The 23,369-nt window shown below is 37.4% G+C and overlaps 1 protein-coding gene across 4 annotated transcripts in view; it reads right to left on the reverse strand.

Moving 5' to 3' along the window:
- Positions 1–23,369, reverse strand: part of arid5b (AT-rich interaction domain 5B) — a 356,167-nt gene that overhangs the window by 21,513 nt on the left and 311,285 nt on the right. For all 4 annotated transcript variants that reach the window (XM_062975777.1, XM_062975778.1, XM_062975776.1 and 1 more), the window contains one exon: positions 13,477–13,574. In XM_062975777.1, the coding sequence (XP_062831847.1) occupies positions 13,477–13,574 (98 nt within the window). The remainder of the gene's footprint in view (positions 1–13,476; positions 13,575–23,369) is intronic.

Here is a 23,369-nt window from a genome sequence, read left to right on the forward strand (position 1 = left end):
ATAATTAAACATAATTGTTTTTGTTTAGAGGTAGATCCCATCTTCAAGAAAACTGATTATGTACTTCCATGCAAATACAAACATTCGGGGCCGGGCTGTGGCGCAGCTGGCTAGTAACCAGCTGCTATAAATCACTACTGACCGAGAGTTCGAGTTCGAAGCCCAAAAAAAAAAATAGCCCCGGCTTGCTGTTGACCTAGCAGCCCCGAAAGACAGTTACATCTGTCAAGTAGGGAAAATTTAGGGACGCTTTATGCGGGAGGCTAATTTAACTAATCTACAACACCATAAAACTGCTCACGAAGGAAAGAAGAGGAAGAACAGCCACCAATGGACGGTGAAGCAACAGCTCCCCCTGTGGCCGGAATCGTGAAGCTGGAAAGATGTTAAAAAAATGCCTCTGTGTCTGTCTAAAACTGAATGTTGTTTGTCTGTTGGCATTGAATGTTTGCCATATATGTGTTCATTGTAATCCGCCCTGAGTCCCCTTTGGGGTGAGAAGGGCGGAATATAAATACTGTAAATAAATAAAACATAAATTCCAAAATCTGAAACAAAATCCAAACCCCAAAATATTTCTGGTTCCAAGCATTCTGGATAAGGGATACTCAGCCTGTAAAATATTTGAAATCGTTTGTTAAAAAACAAACAAATATAAAGTAGCCCTAAGCATTGGAAAGAAGTCATTAAAAAGTCATTCCTATTTTTCTTAAAAAACAACACAGTTAATGCATCTCTTACTACTGATCTTCATGTTGTCAATAGCACTGCAAAACAAGCTGTGAATAATATTGTTAAAACACAGAATGTTCTAAAGAGATTTTAACTACAGATTTTCAATTGTGCCTTACAGAATAAACAACTGCATTCTTCTGTCATTAGATCCTTTAATTTTAATATTTTCAGTTGGAGGGGAGCAGAGGAAAGAAACATGCTTTCAGACTTTTCAATAGTTCTTTTGTTAAAGCATCCATTACTCACATAATTGAAAAGATGTTTGTTCAGTGGCATGCTTGAGAGTACAGTTATTTAATCTTAATGATAAAGCCCTGCGGACAGAAATATAAGTAGAAACCCTCTTGTTATTTATCAAAGAGGGAAAAAATGCCAAGACAAATAATTGATCTTCAAATGCTCACTTGGTAGAAAAACGTGCTATAGGAGCCAGAAACTGCAAAGGTTTCCTTAGAAATAGGGTCTCTGAATATTGTTGAAATCAGATCAGGCACCATTAGAAGCCTAAGGTGATTGATAATAGTTATTTAAATCAGTTTTTATTAATCTGATCTTTATATATATATATATATATATATATATATATATATATATGTATGTATATATATATGTATATATATCTCACATACATATATACATGTGTGTGTGTGGTTGTATCTTGAAACACAATGTAAATAAATATGTATGAGAATGATGGAGGTTTTTTCACTCCTTTGTAAGTCATACATTTATTATGTTTTTAAGATGAACTTGTGGTTAAATATAGTGGTTCAAGTCATGGAAAACACCTATAGACTGGTCTCTGTGATGTTCCAAACCCACTTCTCCACCAATTCCAGTTTCTCAAACAATCTTTCTATTGATTAAAAAACCTTTTGTTTTGTATAAAAGGCTTTATGTTTATAAACTGTGCTCCATCATCATCACCATCACCATCATCATCGGCACTGACTAATTAACGATACAATTAACTTAGGCATCATTCCTATGCTTGGTCACCTAGTACATTTCTTCAAACTCAGGGCCCTTCTACACTGCCATATAAAATCCAGATTGTCTGCTTTGAACTGGATTATATGGCAGTGTAGACTCAAGTAATCCAGTTCAAAGCAGGTGATGTGGATTATGTGGCAGTGTAGATCCAGCTTCAGTGAAACTGAAGAAAACATGCCTAGAACCATAGTCTTATTTATATGAAGAACAAAAACTATTATGAAAAAAAATGTTATTTGTTTTTTAGTCATAGTGTTGGCTTTAGCTTTAGGAACACAGAGTAATTCTTGACTGAATATTGCCTTAAGATATTTTTACATTCAATAGTTTAAACTCCAAACCATGTTACTAATTATAACTTGTGCATATAACAATAAAACTTTTATACAGAAATTATAACAGGCTCCTTCATTTCCTCTTGGAGAATGTCTATTAGTACTTTCAGATGCCTTTTGAAATTGACAGATTTTAACAAAGCTATCTTTAAATATTTTAGCAAACGGAACAACTTTTCTGGTTGGAATATTAGACACTCTTGTATATTAAATTACTTCACAGGGTAAGAATATGTCTTTACAGCTGTTGCAGGAGCTTGTTTCCAAGGGCTTATTTTGACTGAATGTTTTTTGGAAAAACAATACATTTTGCTTTTCATTTTGAAGAATGACATTGCAGAAGGAAAAGCTTTGGCTTATACAAGATTCTCACTAGCAATTTAGCCAGATATTCTTTTTTACCCCTTTCTTTTCTTTTCTTTTCTTTTCTTTTCTTTTCTGGTCTGTCAAAGCCAGCATTTGAACTCTTCAGATACATTACAAATGATTGGTCTTAGACCAAGACAGATTAGCCGATCATTTCCCATGCCAGGATTCCTAGCTATAAGGAGCATGAAGATTCAGCTGTAAGGCTGCGAAGAGGCCTCCAACATGTTCTCCAAAGTATCGCATTACATTTTAAAATATAATAAACCCCGTGCTGTTATGGCTGTGGAATGAAGCCCTTTAAGCTCAGAAATCAGTGTAACCAATAAAAAGGACCATCTGTCTGAGTATGTGGGGAGTCCGTAACAATAGCTTTGAGGTGTCAAGTGCCCAATTCATTTCAATAGATGCTAATCCAGATGCCTATGATATTTTAAATGTCAACATTGTTAACTGACATAACTGCTTATTAGAGCATGTAAGAAAGGAAAACAACCTCCCAATATGAATAATTTTTTCAGTGTAGCCCAAATTGACCACCTCCTAAAGCATTAGAAGGTTGTGAATTGGAGATTGCAGCACGAAAAAAAATGTTCAAAAGTACCAGTTTTAACATTATATGGCAAAGTTGCACAGCACAAGATTAATTATAAATAATAAAACTTTATTTATACCCTGCCACCATCTTCGATAGGGACTCGGGGCGGCTTGCAAAATAGCACATGATGGTGCCATACAACACATAAAATGCAATACATTAACATTTTAAATCAATAACACATTTACATAAAACCACACATATAAAATTAACAAAAGCAGACTCAATTTAAATAAAATAATCAATAAAATGTGGCTATAGCCATTATTTTAAAAAATCCATACAATCAATTTAGCATCCCAGCTGTATATTAACCAAAATGTAGACAATAAAGTGCTAAAGCTATTGGCAATCAGTCTAGCTACTTCTTTCAATGTTATCAAAGGCCTGCTGGAAAAACTACATTTTTAACTCTTTCTGAAAATGCTGTAGTGTGGGGGTGTAATGAAGTATGAGTTTTGTATTCATGTTTGTTGTGTTTAACTATGTGCTTGTGGTTTGGTTAGGTAGGTGTGAGATGGCCGCAGCCATTTAGTGGCTCTCTTCTGAGGCAGTTGCCATGAAGATGTGGGTGGAGCCATCTGCCAAGGGGAGGAGAAGTGAAGAGGTTTTTAAAAGTGAAGCCTCAGTCTGTGCTCTGATGAGGCACAGGGAAGATTGATTCCAGGTTGATGGGATCAAGGAGACTCAATTGTTCATTTTGAGTCGGTTTTAAATAAGTTTGGTGACTTATTTAATGTAGTCTGTGTCCTGGAAAGGCACAGAGAATCTGTGATAGTATATCACGGGGGTGACTGTGGTTTGAAGTCACTGGATAGTCCAAGTTTCAGACTTTGGGAACCAATCCCAGCTGGACTCATAGAGATCCATTGAAGTAACACTTTAAAAGGAGCAGAGGAAGAAGTTTTAACTGCAGGTTTTGACCTATAAAGCCCTATACGGCTCAGGCCCTACCTATCTCCGTGATCGCATCTCCTCCTATGAGCCAGTGCAGACCTTGAGATCTTCCTGGGAGGCTCTTCTCGTGCTCCCACCACCGTCTCAAGTGCGGCTGGTGGGGACGAGGGAACGAGCCTTCTCGGCAGTGGCCCCCCGGCTCTGGAATGCACTGCCAAAAGAGATCAGGCAATCCCCTACATTATCCAATTTCCGTAAGGAACTGAAGACCTTGTGGTGTCGGCAGGTTTTTGAGTAATTACATTGGACTACCGCCGATTTCTGAGCCTGAATATATTGCACAAGATTTCCCTAGCCTAAAATGATACATTTTAATATATTGGGTTTATGGTTCCCGTCCCCTTGATCTGGTCATGTAAGTGTGATTTATTGTTATAATTGTATTATTTTACTTTGTTTAATAATGTGTATTATGTTGTTATGTAATGTTTGTGTTACTTTTATGACTGTAAACCACCCTGAGTCCCATCCGGGAGATAGGGCGGTATATAAATAAAGTTTTTTATTATTATTATTATTATTATTATTATTATTATTATTATTTAAGTAAAATTAGTGATACTTTAGAGAGTTTGATTCATCTCATTCTAGTATTGTAACTGTTAATAAGAATACCTCTAAGTGAAACATCTTTTGTAACCACAAAGCTTGTGCCTGAATAAACTTGATATTGTTCTTTTTACATCAAAGCCTCTGTCGTCTATAGACTCCCTCAGCACAATTGCACTACCATTTTAACACCGAATAAAGTAAAAGGCTTCCTCTGAGCTATTGGGTTGTTGAGCACTTTTATAATCTAAAGGTGTCTCTCCACACAGTGGTGGCTGCATTTTCACTAATCGGTGGCCGTTATCTTTTATTATTTGGGACATCTATTTGTTATTAACTGGGTCTTCTAGGCTACCCTCCTTTATGGGGGGCTTGCCTAAGTTCCCTGGGGAGGGTGTTCCAAAGCCGGGGGGACACTACTGAGAAGGCCCTCTCCCTCGTCCCCACCAACTGTGCTTGAGACAGAGGTGGGACTGAGAGGAGGGCCTCCTCAGCAGATCTTAGAGCCCGCACCGGTTCATAAGGGGAGATAGGCTGGACCAGGACCATGTAGGGCTTTGTAGGTAATAACTTGTACTTTAATTGGGACCGGAAACTTATTGGTAGCCAGTTGAGCTGCTTCAATAGGGGCATGGTACGCTCCCTATAGCTAGCCCCAGTTAGTAACCTGGCTGCCAATCTTTGCACCAATTACAATTTCTGAGCCGTCTTCAAAGGCAGCCCCATGTGGAGTGCATTGCAGTAATCCATTCTATATGTAACTAAGGCATGGACCACTGTGGCCAAGTCAAGAATGTCTTCATTATCCTGCAAAGAATGGCCAAAGCAGAGGTTGGGTTTCCAAAGTTTATACACACACACACACACACACAAAATATAATAGAAAAGAAGTTAATGACAGATAAGACATTAACAAGCAACTAGAATAAAACATCTCAAACACCAAAGTCTTAAGATTACATTTTGAATAAAGTTAATGTGAAATATTTGGAAATTCTCCTGTGCAACTCTACAGAGAAAATCTGAAGTCAATATGAATTTGGGTCTGATGAATCTGGTAAAAGATTCGTGTATATTGTTGATTTTAATTGGTTTTTTTATGTGTGTCTGAAATAAAGTTGTTTCCAAACATACACCTCAGAATTTTACACTACAATCTTCATTTGTTGATATTTACCAATTTTTCTTTGAATATACTGCTAGGTTGATAACACTCGACAACTATATATTTTATTTGATTTCATTTGATTTCAGTATATCATATTTAAGTAAGATTTGATTTCAAATTTTCAAATCTGACAGACGGTGTTTGACAGTTTTTCTAAGTTGGCATGCAATAGTGTTTAGCATTTGACAGAATTTAATAGCTGGCATGCAATAGTATTTAATATTGTACTTCACAGTTGTTATCCAATGGTGTTTGACAGTATTTGACAGCTGGCATGTAAAAGTATTTGGCATCTGACATCATTTGACAGTTTCTGCTTATGAGATTTCGTTTATGTGGTATGCCAAGTGATATCAAAAGATACCAAGAAGTCTAGAATTCTGAGGCAAATTGAAAATACAAATTGGAACTTCAAAATGAAATCTGAAGGGCAGGATTGACAACTTTAAACATTGGCAAGTATGCATTTCAGGTCTAAAGGCTTTGTTTTTTAAAAACAAACTCCACAAACATGGCTTCTCTACACATACTTTTAAGAAAAGTGTACTCTGAAGAAACTTCAGCAGGACATATGAGATAATGGAAGGAAAAATAACATATGCCCATCTAAACCTATTCAAACTCTGGAATTCATATGCATTACATGCTAATAGCACAACCTTATGCATGCCTACTAAGAAGTGAGTCTTGTTGAGTTTAATGAACTTACTCCTAATTAATTAAATGTCTTTGTGGTCCATTTACATCACAAAGTTTTGTGTCTGCTTTCTTAGAGGTGACTTACCACCAGCTACTCATTGTAAAATATTTTCAAATATAATTGCAACAAACTGCAGTCACAACCTATTGGTTCTCAACCTTTGGTGGTTTGGATTTCAGCTTCCACAATTCCTAACAGTTGGTAAACTGGCTAGGATTTCTGGGATTTGAAGTCCAAAACACATGGAAGACCAAAGGTTGAGAAAGGTAAAAGCTCAAGTAAAACAGGAAAATATCAATAAAAATTATTCTTGTTGAAACTATTGACAGACTAAATGTTTGCCAGAATATCATATGGGCACTAGAGGGGGTGAGGAGACAAAAGGTAAGAAAAGCAAACAATATGGCTTTAGCAGCTTAAAGAGTTCTGTTAAACCTGGGATGGCCATTTGGTATCCAGCTTAGTTCAAATTCAGTCCTATAACATTAGTTAGTAATTTAAAGTGGCACAGGGTTCAGACCTCAAATTAAAGTTCTCTCTATTGTAAAAGTATTAAGTTTGTATGATACTTCTTATATTGCATTTTCTATCTGTTTGTTGTAAAAATTCAGACAATATAAATAAGTATTGCCTTATTTTGCCAGGATTTCAAATCTACCTTGGGATTGGATCAAAAATCCCCTCCCCCGCTTAATACTGTAGTGCTAAATACAATATAGCTACAATATTTGGATTATTGAGACTCACAAATACATATACTCTTTGTGGATGTGTGCAAGCATGTGTTTGTGTATGCATCTAGTATTGAGGATACTACTGTTTGTATAGTTATATAAGCCTCAGTAAGCTCATATAAGCCTCTGTCTGGCACTGGAAGTCTTCTTAGTCTGAAAGGAAGCTAATGCTGTGCCCACATTACACATTTATATCAGTTCAGTGTCACTAACTATCATGTATGCCTCAATCGCATAGGATTTTGTGTTAATTAGGAGTGGAACAGAGCTTTCTAGCAGGAGGTTGTGGTTGGTGTTGTTGTTGTTGTTGTTATCTTTATACTCTGCTTTATCTCCCCAAAAGAGACTCAAAGCGGCTTGACATAAAAGCATTCGTATCCAATTTTAAATATACAAATATACAAATATTGAAACAGAATTAAACACAAACAGTATTAAAACATTCAGTTAAAATCCATTAAATATATTCAAAATTAAAAACGACAACAGATCTCACCCACCTTCAAGCCTGTTTGAATAAGAAGGTTTTAGCCTGCCATTGAAAGGAGGGGGTCATTCTGGCTTCCCTGGGAAGGGAGTTCCAAAGTTGAATCCAGCAAGACCCCCAATCTGCTAACCTAAGTCTTCGGGGGGGGGGGTGACCTGATCCAGCACAGGCTGGATCCCTATTCCCTAGTCTGCCTTCCAACTAACCAGGGGTATCTCTGTCTTTTCTGGATTAAGCTTCATTTGTTTGCCTTCATCCAGTTCATTACTGATGACAGGCCCTGGTTTAGGGTCAGGACAACTTCCTTGGCGTTTGTTGGAAAGGAGTCGTGGAGCTGGGTGTCATCTGCTTATAGGTACGAACTCTAAAACCCTGGATGACTTTTCCCAGAGGTATCATGTCTATATTAAACAGCATGAGGGACAAAACAGAACCCCGAGGAACCCCACAGGGCAACAGCTGGGGATTCGAACAGGAGTCCCCCAGCACCACCTTCTGGGTATGGCCCTCCAGTAAGGACTGGAACCACTCCAAGACATTGCCTCGCTGTCCCATTCTAGCGAAATGGTCCAAGAAGATACCATGGTAATACTGATGCCCCTTCTACACAGCTGTATAAAATTCAGATTATCTGCTTTGAACTGGATTATATGGCAGTGTAGACTCAGATAATTCAGTTCAAAACAGATAATATGGATTATCTGCCTTGATATTCTGGATTCTGGGGAAGTGAAGAAAGGCCCTAAGTATCTTACAGAGCTCCCAACCCCTGGATTTCATGGGATAAAAACATGACTTTTAAAGTGGTGTCCAACTGGTATAACAAAACAGTCTAATACTGTTTATTCTGTTATAAATGTGGCTTGTTAAGCTTTTATGCTTGGGCTGTTTCAAACTTCTAAGGATGAAACTTTCACATCTTATCAGTTCATTACATTTGTGAGTAGTTTCGTCTTTGCTCAAGTGTTGGCTGATACTGTGTCATGGATTTTGCACATGACACATCAAAGACTATATGTGTACCAGATTCCTAATTTACTGCTACAAATTTACTGCTTCAACAGTGTTGACACTGCTGTCAATGACTCAACGAGGTTAGAGTATTTCCATAAGAAATGGAAGGAAGACATTTGGTATACTGTACAAGTAATCCAAGATGTCTTATTTGGCAAAAAGTCTTCAGACAGGAGTAATTTATGAATGTTGTTTGAAATTGGGATACATGAATGCTACAGCATTTTTTACATAGAATACAGGAGATCTGCCTATAACTTCAAGGGGGAAAGGCTCACGGTGGGAATAGAATTTGGGGCAATGCACATGGTACACTGGCAATATATTCTTCTTTTTCAATCTTAAGTAGCATGTTCATGGGGACTGTCTTAAGAAAAGCTCCAAGAATATTAACTCTTTCACTTAGGAAAAGAGGAATGTGAAAAGTCTTCCCTCTAAACACTGTATCCAATCTGACACTAAACAAGTTAACCTTTCTAGCCAAGATCCACAACAGACTGAAGGGTGTGTGGGTTTTCCTTTCACACATTTTAATTTTCCCAGGATTAGGGAAGGGAAGCTATCCCATATGTGCATGTTCTCTGTGTGTGTGTGTATGTGTGTGTGTGTGTGTGCATGCACGTTGTACAAATAGCATTCCTAAACCATTCTTGTGATTTGGCATCCTCAATAATACATCTTGATACTTTATGTCAGGTGGCATCAGATTTACTTGTCAGAAAAAGTATGAACAACCAGAGAAGGAGGAAAAATCCCTCCTCTGCTGACAATTTATAGAAAAGCTCATTGTCTGCTTCCTTTTAAATTACCTTTCGTTTAAGAAATCCGAACTCTTAAGTACATCACAAAGCATTTCCTTGTGCTGTTTTGCTTGTTTTGTTTTTTCAAATCTGTCAGAAATCACAACATCCTCTTCATTATAAAGAATTACGCCTCACAATGAAAGTCGACCATCACAATAGAGAAATAAGTTGGCCATCACATATCTTGTACATTCAGATGTGAAAACTGGGGGGAGCACGCGTGCACACACATACATACAGACACACACACATCATTATCTCTTTCATTGTCTCTTTTGCAATGAACATTGAGAAGAAAACCAATCATTTGGGTTGTTGTATGTCTTTCGGGCTGTGTGGCCATGTTCCAGAAGCATTCTCTCCTGACGTTTCGCCCACATCTATGGCAGGCATCCTCAGAGGTTGTGAGGTATGGGTATACCTCACAACCTCTGAGGATGCCTGCCATAGATGTGGGCGAAACGTCAGGAGAGAATGCTTCTGGAACATGGCCACACAGCCCGAAAGACATACAACAACCCTGTGATTCTGGCCATGAAAGCCTTCGACAACACAAACCAATCATTTTCCAATGTTTTCTCAATTCCTATTGATAGGATCCTAGAAGAGAGGTGTGCAGAAATGGCAATATGTGTAACTGATGGGGGAAGGGCCCATTAGAGCCACTCTGTCTACGTAAATCTGGCACAGGCTGTTTTTATTTTACGCAACCACCTAAGGTAATTACAGTGAAAAATTAAAGCCTCATGATCAAAATAACAACTTGTACACTTTGCATGTGTTGAGTCATGTACATAGCAACAGCTTCACAATGGGGAAACATTAATGCTTTTTATATTGGTAATCATCTGTAACACGAGCAATTAAGTACAGTACTAATGGACTATGGCCAAGAGCCTGGTACTAATATTAAAAACTGACAGAGATGAATAGGTTTGGAAGCAAAACTGGGCTGACAAAGACATTTTTATGAAGTGCTTGGACTGATTTGATTTAAACCAATCAGAGAGGCAGGTTCAGACCAGTCAGCCCTACAGCGACAATAATGGATTCATGGACATTGTACGATTCCTGCTAGGCTTTAAATAAAAACATCCATTGATTCAATTCAAGGCAACCTGTGCTTGCATTATTGTACTCATTAATAAGGCAACAGAAAAATTATAATGCATATCCAAAATAACACTTAGCAAACCCACCAGCAACATTGCCTTGTTTTTAAAAATGAAAATGTTTACTGGAAGTGAGCCATACCAAATAAAAACATGAGTATGCCTACAATGCTTTCAGATCATGCTCAATCTTTTTTTCCTTTTCCTTCCTTTGTTTTATGGAAAGATTGAGCACATGCTGCTTCTGTAACACAAGCAGTTGGATTTTTATGTGCAATTTGGTAATGTATAATTTGATGATTTTTAGACACATTGGAGATGGTATATTTTATTATCAGATCATCTGTTGAAAAACTGATATCCCCCCGCCCCGCTTGCACACACATGGACACTAATCCCATCATCTTCAGACTGCATGGCTGAGGTAGATGGGGTCTGTAGTTCAAGCTATGAGGAGGATGCCAGCTTAGTTATAAAGCAACGTTGTGCTATTGCATTCATTTTACAAGTAGAAGATCTTCACCATCTAAGGGGGAGCTCCTTCCTAGTCCCACTACTAGAAATAAATGTATTGAAGGTGGTAGGATCAAACCTGAAGGCTGATGCCCTGAAGAGTTACATAATTGTTTCCTTCTAATGCAATCATAGTAATAAAGGTAAAGGTAAAGGTTTTCCCCTGACATTAAGTCCAGTTGTGTCTGACTCTGGGAGTTGGTGCTCATCTCCATTTCTAAGCCGAAAAGCTGGTGTTGTCTGAAGACACCTCCAAGGTCATGTGGCTGACATGACTGCATGGAGTGCCATTACCTTCCCGCCAGAGCGGTACCTATTGATCTACTCACATTTGCATGTTTTCAAACTACTAGGTTGGCAGAAGATTTTTGCAATGTTTAAAAATATTTTCAAATTGTGGACAGCTGAATCTGTGGATATAGAATCTGTGGACGCAGAGGGCTGACGATAGGTGAAATTTGCCACTTTAGGAATGGTGAATTGCTTCTAAAACGTAAGGAGATTTACAGAGGTAGCAAGAAACTGGAGAACTAGTACTTGCAAAGAAAATGTCTAATTTTCAAAACAGACTGAAGCTCATTTAGAACATAAAAGTAGAAACAGACATATACTCTATTCAGGCAGTTGCATATGGGTTAATTCATAACTTCATTGCATTCTATTTTTGTATTATGCATTGATTTAAAAATCTGCACCAAAACATTACTGACATTTGGATGATATGTAAACCTGAAAAAGCACACTTTTCTAAGTGTTATATCACAGAATTCAAAGAAGTTAACAATCCAAAGAATAAACACATTGAGGTATGGATCAGTCTTGATTTGCCTTGAAATGCAGGGACTCGTTGAAATCCTTAAACACTCTTAAGAAGGAGTACAACAGAACCAGAAGCCTCTATCCTCCAAATGATGAGAAAGAGATTCCAGATATGGCTGCCACATGTCCTCTCTCCTTGACAGTATTCTGATACACCCCATTAAAAGCCTTGGGATGGGGTAACACACTCAGACCAAGCAACTCTTTCCTTCTCCTCTTCGTAACCACATGAAACAACTGATGACCCCTGTGGGTTATGTTACACTTTAAGTATGCTTTTCATTAAATGTGCTTAATTAGCTGCTTTGTCTTTGTGAGGTTGTAATGAGGACTTGGAAATAGCATATTGTAAGGGATGATGTTAACCTGCAGTGATTTACTTTTGACATAAATGAGTAAAATTCCTTGTATTAAACAAGACAAAAGCCACTTGGATGCTACTTTTGAATGGCGACTAAGTAATTCTTTTTAAATGTTTTTTGGGATTTAGGTGGAAGGAGAGATATGTCTTAATAAACAAGTTCTTATGTCTTCTTTTTTAAAACAAAAATCATAAAATACCCAGTGAAGAACATTTCAAAAGCTACTTATCAGACTATCTACCTCTGTATAATCACATCGTAGATCCCAATTTTTAGTCATGTTAATACGTGATAAAAATGGCATTTTTGTCTGATCATCCACCAATCTCTGGAATATAAAGTCAATAATTGTCTTCTACACAATATGCTACTGGGCTTCTTAGTGTGGCTGTTGGATAACACTTCAGAAAAGAAAAGTATGCCCAGTATATTTCCAAAAACAAAACAAAGCCAAACCAAAAAGCATGCAATGCTGTAAGATGGTGATAAACAAACACTTCCCTGGCCCCTAAAGGCAACTAGTTAGTGATCTGGAGCGTGAGATCATATTGCTCATTTCAGAGCTTGAAAGCACACATATTTTATTAATGGCCATATTTTTTCAACATTCTTCTAAGGAAGCATCACAACCATATCATGTTATCCAATGTATGTTGAATATCTAAGCTTTGGAAACTATTATTAACTCAGGGTACAAAATCAATGCTTATAAAACAGCAAGTCTCTTGCACTTAGAAAGATAAATGGTTGTCAGCTGCAGGAAGACGAAAGAACGTGGAAGGAGCAGAGAAGGAATCGGTCCCCACTCCACCCCATGCCTTTCATTAGCTACCTCCCACTAATCTGAAGATAGCTATACATTGCATGATGTGCCTGTAAATGTGGAATGACTTTGGAAAAAAATGGCCCAACCAGTTATTATTCTTTTTTTTCCACCCTCACACTGTCATCCAGTTTGCTCATTTGTTACAGCTTTTGTATTGCATAAGCTTTGGCACAATGATGGTATGAAGTAGTAAGGAATGAGACACACAATTGTTTGTCGTTTCCCCCCCCCCAGCCCCCCAATTTAAATGACAATATTATACAACTGAACTGGTGATAGAATATTTATTGTGTGTCAGTAATTTCCCTCCACCCCATGCCTCCAACTCCTTACAAAAGATTTTTAAAGCTTTCCAAATTAATTTTTCTCCTTTATTAAACAAGCATTTCACATTTATTATCTTACCTTTCATAATGTCTACGAGTACATGTGGCTGCACTTGTGCTTCCAGGGTTACCACCTAATTCATCATAAATATGTTTCCATTGTCGACGGGCTGTTATCTGCAAAAGTGGCAATGGGAAATGTAATCTTGCATCTTTACAGATCTCTCTGTCTCTCTGTGCAGTGTTTGAGTTCATAGCAACAAATATATACAGTACATGAGACATTTATAATAGCATGTAATACAAGCACTGGTAAAGCTTCTGCAGAATAGATTGACTCTATCTCTGGCTCTTTGTTAAAGCAAAAGATGCTGTTTTACTGATTTGTTTCACATAAATCTTTTTTGTACAATTTGATTTTACTGCTTTCTCATTAACAAGCAATTTTACTATTTTGTGCATGCAATTTCTCGAAAAGGCGCTTCAATCAATCGAGGACCATTAACCATCAGAATGTATGCAGACAAATCCCTTGGTAAATTATGAAAATGAATCTCAAACTAAGCACAAATAATGATTACATAGTTATTTTAACTGTGTTAGTGGAAATGAATCCATTGCAAACCCTTAATCCATCACAGGCTCCCCTAAATCCTCATATAAACGCTGCCTGTGTAACTCAATATGGTACAAGCTGTTTATTTCCATCCACCAGTGTCACTGAAATATATAGATCAAATGGTAATGAATCTAAACACTCTCCAAGGTTAATATCTGAGCTATGCCCTATATATGGCTAAATGGAAGAAAATAAACATCCTGTACAGTATTAAGTTGCACACTGTGGTGCAATTCACACAGGGATCAATAGAATAATAAAGGGAAGATCTGATAAAATAATTGTTTTGGGTGCCACTTCATTATATGTTATCTGTAATATTTTAACCAGAACTAAAACAGGAATGGAAGAAGAAAACAATGAAGGCCGTTAACAGGTTTTTTTTTTTTTTTTGCATGCAACTCAGGCAGGGCTTAGTGGAAAGTTTTAGATTTTGAAATTGTGGTCAAATTTTCTCATTTTTGAGGAATGCTGTGGTGTTTAATATATTCAGGCCCACAGACTTCTTTACGTTACCCACAGTGCTGCCGCTGAAGTTCACTAAGGAGCCAAAGGCAGCAATCAAAAGAAAACAAATATCAAAACTTGCAATCTAGGGGCCTGTAATTTTAATCTAAAAAGAGGAGACGAGTACAGCAGTTAAATATTATAGGGTAAATGGCGCCTTTGGGGTTGTTGTGTGTTTTCCGGGCAGTATGGCCATGTTCCATAAGTGTTCTCTCCTGAATTTCGCCCACATCTATGGTAGGCATCCTCAGAGGTTGTGAGGTATATGAAGAAACTAAGCAAGGAAGGTTTATATATCTGTGGAAGATCCTGGGTGGGGAAAAGAACTCTTGTCTGTTGGAGGCCAGTGTGAATGTTGTAATTAATCACCTCGATTAGCATTAAATGGCCTTCCCAATGACGCCTTTTCTTACTTCCCATAAAGATAAAATGCTTCCTTTGCAAAAAGCAGGCTTCAAAAGCAAAAGACATGTTATTTGGTGATGTTATAATTTCAGAGAAACACCCTTGAAGCTTATCTTTGTTTTGTTCCCATTAAACCAAACTACTACGTACTTCTAGATGCAAGTTAATTCAAAATGCCTATTTGTTCATCTGTAGTACAAAATAATTCAAATTTTGAAAAATTGTAATAAATATAGGAAACTTATTCAATTGCAACCTAGCTCCAAATCTTTTGGTCATCTTGAAAGAACAACTCCAGAACTACAGACCAAGGTTAGGGAAAGTTTGGTCCCCCAGATTGTTTAGATAATGCTTTCCATTACTCCTTGCTACTACTGGCCACTGTGAATGGGCCTTCTGGCAGGAACTGTTCTAGATATTGTATGGGTACACCGTGTTCAAATTAAAAATGATTCTCCTACACAACTATAGAGATGTTGTGCTTGCAGAACAACTGTTCCCTTCATACAATGTCCTAACCAATCTTGAGCACAGTAAAAAAACAGAAACGTCTTTGTCCCTTATAAGGAAATCCACACAATATGGCTGTGCATGTGCCAATCTAGTATTTGATTTATACACATGCCACATGCAGAAAATGTGCATAACAGAGAAGATCAGTCTGCTTTTCTAGCTAACGAATTAAGATGTCACTGGTATCACCATGCATAATGGATGAGTGTAAACACTAGGAGTCTAGGAGACCAGGGTTCAAACTCTGCCATGAAACCCACTGCATAACCTTGGACAAGTCATACTCTGTCTAGTCTTAAAGAAAGGCACTAGTAAAGCTCTTCTGAATCGATGTGGTTGACAGAACCTTAGAATATGGTCACTATAACTCATGTGTCAAAAGTCAATAAATAGCCTACCATGTACATACTGTTTCACATAAAGAAAGGCAGGTTGAGTATTCCTTATCCACAATGTTTGGGACCAGAAGTATTTTGGATTTTGCCCAGATTTTTTAATACATGTATTTGCATATATATACATAATGAGATACCTTACAGGTGGGCCCCAAGTCTAAACATGAAAATCATATATGTTTCATATGCATTTTATACACATAGTAGCCTGAAGGTTATTTTCTGCAATGTTTTACATAATTATGTGTGAGAACATCGAACTATAAGAATGCAAAGGTGTCACTATCTCATTAATCCGTGTAGACAATTTCAGATTTTGTACTATTCTGTATTTCAGAATTCCAGATAAGGGATGCTCAACCACCTCCAGTTTTGATCCGCACCCCAATTTTTGGCAATATGCATAGCTTTCAGAGGATCCCAGAGGCAGGAAAATGGTCTCCAGATCCACTGCAGCTGCCCACCATAATATATAGGGACAAAACACTCAATAGCTTGGTTTATGTATTTTTAACCAAGTCAGACTCTGAAAAATCAACCACATATGGATGATGCCATCTAGGAAACAGGAGTGGAATAAGAACACGATTTTATGATCCTTGAGGGTTATATAGTTATGGGAAATAGTTATAGGAAGATGCCAATTCAAGTCTGCTAGTTCTGAGAAATGAAGTGCCACAAAAGCCAATAATATCTCATCTTGGATTCTGTGCCAAAAGCTGATAGTTTTAAAGACCACTATAAAGTGTGCTGTTTTTGTACTCATTGTGCTGTTTCAATTAAAATCAAATAACTTTGAGATAAATGAATATTTTAGCAGAACAGATGTTCCTATTTCCATCTGTTAATGTTAATTTAAAGGTGTGGAAATGCTTAATAGAACATTTATTTTCTAATCCAAATTCAATTTGGTTTTGGAATTATGTTTGCTCCAAAATCAATAGGCAGCATTACTTATTTACCATAGTGATTGTGCTAAGTTATGCTGACATGGTGCTGAAATACCCAGTTCCTGGAAATTTTGACACTATATCTTATTTAATTTTTAAAAGAAACAAAAGCCTGATGTTATTATCTTCATTAAGGGTGTGAACAAGGCACTTGTCACTGGAGAGTTCAGAAATCATTGCTGCAATCATTTTAAGAGCACAGCCACTTACGTTTAATATTATCCAAATCAATACTAAATCTTCTTCACTTGATGTTGCTTCATCAAAATCTCCCCTTTTCTCTTTTCTTCCTTAGTGAAAAATGTGCCAACATTACATGATGGAGAGGTAGTTTGCACAGAACCATCTAGCAAGTAGCAGCTATTTTAACTATGATCTATTGTACAATATCCTCTTTAGGAATTTGCTAGGTCCTCCAGGGTTACTCTATGGGAACTTCTAGTCAAAGCATACCATAAAATCACCAGGAGGACCTAGAATAGTTCTAGAGAGAACATGTTTTTTTTAGGTATGTATAGATGAAACCTGGGTACTTTATTCACAGTAAGTCTACTGAACATCAAATCCCTCCACCACGTCACAATAATACCATAGAGGGTTAGGGATTTTGTGGATGGTGTCTGGGTGAAAGGGTGTCCCACGGCTGGGGTGCAACAATTTGTCCTTACCATCCACCTTTTTCACCTTTTTGAGATCATGTCACAGCAGCCACCACAGGGACTTATGGATGCAGCAGCCGCTATGCAACCAGGGCAGCAGGTCTTTGTGGGGGCTCACAAGTTCCACTTGATGCAGCAGGAGATCTAATCACTTCATTCTGAACTCATGGCCGTACGGGATGAGCAAGGCCATACCAGGGTGGCTGCCAGGCCTCATAAGGCTCTGCTGGCTCTTCCTGAAGAGTTCTCAGGAGAGGCCAGATTGATGAATTCCTTTATTTGCCAATGTAAATTTTATCTATAAACCCGGGCCATGGATTTTCCAGATGAAAACTCTAAAGTGGGATTTATTTTCAATTTGCTTTCTGAACCTGTACTTCCTTAGGCATCTAGTTTGAAGATGACCCTGTCTTCTGTGTTGTGCACAGTGGCAACATTAATGGAAAATATAAAACTGACTTGAGGAAGTCTGGATTTGGGTGAACTGGCTGACTGGAAGATTTGGCAGCTCCATCAGCACAATGGTCCGTTGGCTCAATATATTGCTGATTTCATGGTCCTGTCCAAGCAATTCGATTGGAAGGATTCTGTGCTATGGAGTCAATTTGCCACGGGATTAAATCTGGAGCTGCAGGAGGAGATCGCCTGGGCGCCAGCCACTACCTCTTTGGAGGAGTTGATCACCCTATGCCTTTAGCTGGATGGAATGATTTTAAATTGGTGCCAGCTGCAGAGGGGAACTGCAGAGTGGGCAACCTGGTGGCATGCCTCTGATACCCCTCTAGTAGCAGACGTGGCGGAACCCATGCAATTTGATACTGTCCAGCCCAAGGCGACGGAGAAGGCGGGGTGGTGGCATCTGAACCTGTGCTGGTACTGCCTCTCGCGCCTAAATACTAGAATGTAGAATCAACAAAAAAGCATAATTTCAAATAAGTTTGCTTATCCATTTTTGCATCTAAAAAGGGGCAACAATAATTATTTTATAATCTGTCTTTTGTAATGTCAGTAATGACTAAGTTGCTTAGTATCTACATGGAAAAATGGGCAGAAATATGATAAAACAGAATGGGCCACTAAATATTAGTTTCTTGAGAAAAATAAAATTCAGTATATTTGTAATAGCTTGGGACTTATTATGACAAAGAATAAATTGAGTATTTGCCTTCTTCTCTTTTAAAGAAGCACATTGACTGCAATGGTGCCCATTCATTTTTACTCAAATTTGAAGACAAGAAAAACATTACAGTATGATGGGGTTAATCTACTCATGTTTTTGAGGGTGCATTCCTTCCATCTGAATTGGCAGTTTCAAATACCAAGTGTAACATATTAAAAGAGGCACCTTTGAAATAGATTTTAATATCGCATATACAGTAGAGTTTCACTTATCCAACACTCACTTATCCAATGTTTTGGATTATCCAACGCATTTTTGTAGTCAATGTTTTCAATACATCGTGATATTTTGGTGCTAAATCCGTAAATACAGTAATTCCTACATAGCATTACTGCGTATTGAACTACTTTTTCTGTCAAATTTGTTGTATAACATGATGTTTTGGTGCTTAATTTGTAAAATCATAACCTAATTTGATGTTAAATAGGTTTTTCCTTAATCCCTCCTTATTATCCAACATATTCACTTATCCAACGTTCTGCCGGCCCGTTTATGTTGGATAAGTGAGACTCTACTGTACTTGATGTTCTGCTGTCCTGTTAAAGGAAACTGCATAGTACGGAGGTTGTAGTAATTGCTACTTTATTCAGTGTATGAAATGGTTCTATATAATCATTAGCATTTTAAAAAGAGGACACATTAAACCTATCCAGTTAATATTAATAATAAATGCTTTAATAGTTGACTGCATATGTACCTCTAATTACATGTGCCTTTGAGCCTTAAAATATAAGGTCGCTCATGTGTATAGAAGTCAAAATTATAATGTTTTCAGTGAGTTCTTTCAGAATTTTTGGTTATTTCCAGTGTTCATCTCTGATCCCAAACTGATTTTAAAGGAACTAGCCATATTGTTCAGGACTACTGTACTATTTTACCTGAGGCTACCAACTGTGAGCAAGAAAATTATGGTTTTAATAAGACTAATAAAACTTTATTTTTATTCCACCCTATCTCCCCAATCTCACGTTTTTACTTATTGAGATCTGATCTCATGTTTTTACTTATTGAGGTGTAGAACCATGCCTGTTTTAGAAATACTCAGAGAGACCATGGTTAAAATCTCCACTTGGTCAGATTTTGGTTGTTCAAAAGGTAGCAAACTGTTAGTTATTTAATGTCAGCCTTTACTGGGATGTTCTAACTGATGTTCCCAAATCACGTAGACAGAAAGTGTCTTTGATCTTCTCCCATACTGGCCATTCTGTGCTACAGTTTGCTATTTAGCCTGTTTGGGAGTGATACAGTTTTACTAACAATGCTTTAGGTGGGCTTTGCAATAGCAAACAGAAAAATCCTGCAACAACAGCAGAATGACAGAATTTTAAATTGTTATCTTGCATTTGGTTGCTAAGCACTCCGTTTCTTGAATAGTGAGAAGCTGAGGGCAACTGAAAGGTTTAGATTTCTTCAGATTAAAGAACATTGAGGATTCAAGCTATTTTTTTCTCTCTCTCTCTCTCTGCATGCGTCCTCAAATAGCAGAGTGGAAGCAAACCGAATGTTACTGCTGACATGGACTCAACTGTACTCATGCCCTGTTCCAATCAGTGGCTCATTTCTGTACACAGTAGGAATGCTGTGCGCTCCTGTTCCTTGCACACAACACTCTACCCAATCTGAAACACATACACACATGGATCACAGTTGCAAATCCACTGCTCTGCTCGGCTCCTGCCCGGTGAGAAAACTCAGAGCAGATGGCTGTCCATGTGGAAATTCGCCATTCCTGTTATATTTAAGTATTTGAGCACATAATGTTTTTGTTCCAAACCATTCTAAAAGAGACCTTTTACAGTCTGGGGCATGTTTGTGTGTGCAAGTCTGTGTATGAGAGAGGGGGTGTCGCAAATATTGAGAACGTGCCTTTGCTTTTTCACTCAACAACTTTGATTTGGGCAAAATCTGGTGTGTATTTTTAACACACACATACAATAATCTGTTGCAGGGGGGGGGGGTCATCCTGAACCAGATTTCAGACCCCTGAAGCTATCCAGAATCAAGTATCTACCAACCCATAAAAATCACTGGATAACATCTGTCAATTTCCAATCTGACTCCCATCACAAATTTGTATGGAGAACCAGCTATGCTGCTTTGAGCTCACTGGAGGAAAGGCAGAATATAAATGTAAGAAATCAATCCTTCAATTAATCAATCCATTTTTGACTTTCTTTAGACTGAAATTTGCTACACACTTTAATCTTCCTCATACTTCCACTTGATAAATTGTATATTCTTTCAGCCTAAGAGTTTCCCCAGCTACACATCCTCCATAATTAAGGACCATTAGTGCTCTTTTGTCAAATGCCGCAATACCCTGTTTTAAAGTGGTAGGACTATTCATGTTAATCTATATGTAATATTTTATGTCATGGACATTTATAGCTGCATGTTGGATGGAACTTCCATCTTCAGATATAGTATACTCTGTACAATGTATGAGGATGAATGCCTGGAAAAGGTCATCACCCTTGTGTCTTTTGTGGATGATATCCAAAGCAGGTGACTGGCCTACGAGCCAGACCTAGATATTATCCACCACATTCATTTTCATCTGAGTGTGGAAAAGTTCCTTTTTTTGGACCAGAGCTACCCAGGTTCCTTCAACCAGTTTAGGATTCTGGACATTGTTATCCAAAAAGTAACTTTTTAAAGCTCTGCTTTTTATGTACAAGCTGCACCTCACTGATCTATGTGAGCTAATTTTACCATAAAACACCAATAAAGGCACATCTGCTTGAGTTAGAAAACAGACCTGAGCTGAAGGTATATAAATATAGGATACTATATAGTGGAAGTGGAATCTGAAAGAGAGAGAGAGATCACTACTGCAGCCAAAGCAAATCAGAAAATGAGATTTAGGGGAAAGCAGAATGCCTTAGGAAATGCTGTCAGTATATATATATCTTTTGATTTTAAATGATGACTGATGCCCCAAAGCTATGTTTGGAATCTAGTGTAAAAGGGAGGGGGGACCTTCCTACAGCATGACAGCATTACTTCCGAAACACTGCTTTAATGTTAACTCAGAGAAAAATAAGCCATTTATTGTGAGTCATCAGAAAAACAATCCCTCTTCATGTAAATGTTCCAGCTTGTTCATAGAACAAGCAACATTAGGCTGAAGACAGTAATAAACTGCCACTATTTTACCTTTCTCTCTCATGCCTATAATATAATGACTCATTCATTTGCATCTTTGTTATATGACAGCCAGTGTTTGATTGGCAACAGGCAGATGGGAGTTTATCAGCTCCCATCTTGGCTGCTATAGCTGGACTATTCCCTGACTTGGAGCAATAAATTCAACCCCATGGACCATTAAAAAAGAAGATCTAATAATAAGGAATACCACACATTCAGGTCATTGTGAAGAAATTAGTAACTCCCAAATCAAACATTTTTATCTGTTCAATCAATTTAAACACAACTAGAATTCTCTTCCACACATGCCAATAGCAAAAGGAAATATTTTGGCCTAAATACAGTGGTTAGTCCCAACTAGAACAGACCCATTGAATTGCATCCTGGATGATTAATCATCACATATCTAAATCCAGTTAATTCATTAGGTTTGCTCCAGTTGTAACTAACAATTCCATTTAAGCCTGTATCTTTGAGAAGAAAGATCCAATTTAGGAGAGTAAGCTGGACTTGTTATCTCTTTGATCTCTGTACATTCAGAGTCCATTCAAATAAATATGAAAGAACAAGAAGAGAAAAGGAATAAATAGAGGGGAAAGTGATGAGTTCTGTAGTAGTAATTTGGATTTCCAAGGTCATAAAACCACTCACTTTGCAACTTAGGATGTGTGTTGAAGATAGCTGTGTGTATCTTCTTTTGATATTTTTATTGGTAAAGTTAGGTGTGCACAACTATTTTATTTTTAATCTGTAATGAAGTATTTGCTATCATACGTAATTGCTGTAAGCAGTTAAACTGTTTTATGCAGAGCTCTTTGTAGTTCGGTGAAAACTGCTACTGTATTATGTTTATTTATTTTTATGCATAATGAAAAGATAAATGATTAGATTTGGGAGATAAAAACTAACTCACATTTGCATTTTAAAAACTAAAATACTTTCTGTTTTAAACATGAAAGGTTTGTTTTTTGCCCCCAGATGATTAATGGACTAGCTTTGCAGATAGTGAAGCAGTCTTCAAAACCTGAAAACATCTATTCTCCTAAGTAAAGACTGCATCCACTTCAATTAAAAATTTACAGGTACTGCTTAGCAATCCATTAGTTCTTCATTTTATTAGCAAACGTAAGAACTACAGTACTCTTATCTGCTCACTGTCTGTAAAATGTATATAATCCAAAGCCACACTTACAATGGTCTCTCCTGTTCTTTTCCAGTATCTCTGTAAAAGGTAATTCTAAACACATTACTTGGGAGTACATTTTAACAATCAGTGGGATGCAAGTCCAATAAATGTCTTCTGAATTGGGATGTCAGCATATGAATATTTACAAGAACGTTTCCACCATATGTTAAATAAAGCTAGGACTGAATTCCAGCCAGACATTTAAGATCCTTTACTGACTCCAAAGAAATGCAACAAAAATTCACTTCAAATGAAATTCAAGCAAAATGCGGATATCGCCATTTAGCCAGGAACATATTTTCTTTCTTGAAGAACAGATATGTCTTATGAAAAGGCAAACATAAAAAAATAAAAGATGAGAACGCAGACTATCTAAATCAAATACAATTACAGTAGACAAATTTTATATTA

Source organism: Anolis carolinensis, chromosome 3, assembly GCF_035594765.1.
Source record: "Anolis carolinensis isolate JA03-04 chromosome 3, rAnoCar3.1.pri, whole genome shotgun sequence".
Taxonomy (NCBI): Eukaryota; Metazoa; Chordata; class Lepidosauria; order Squamata; family Dactyloidae; genus Anolis; species Anolis carolinensis.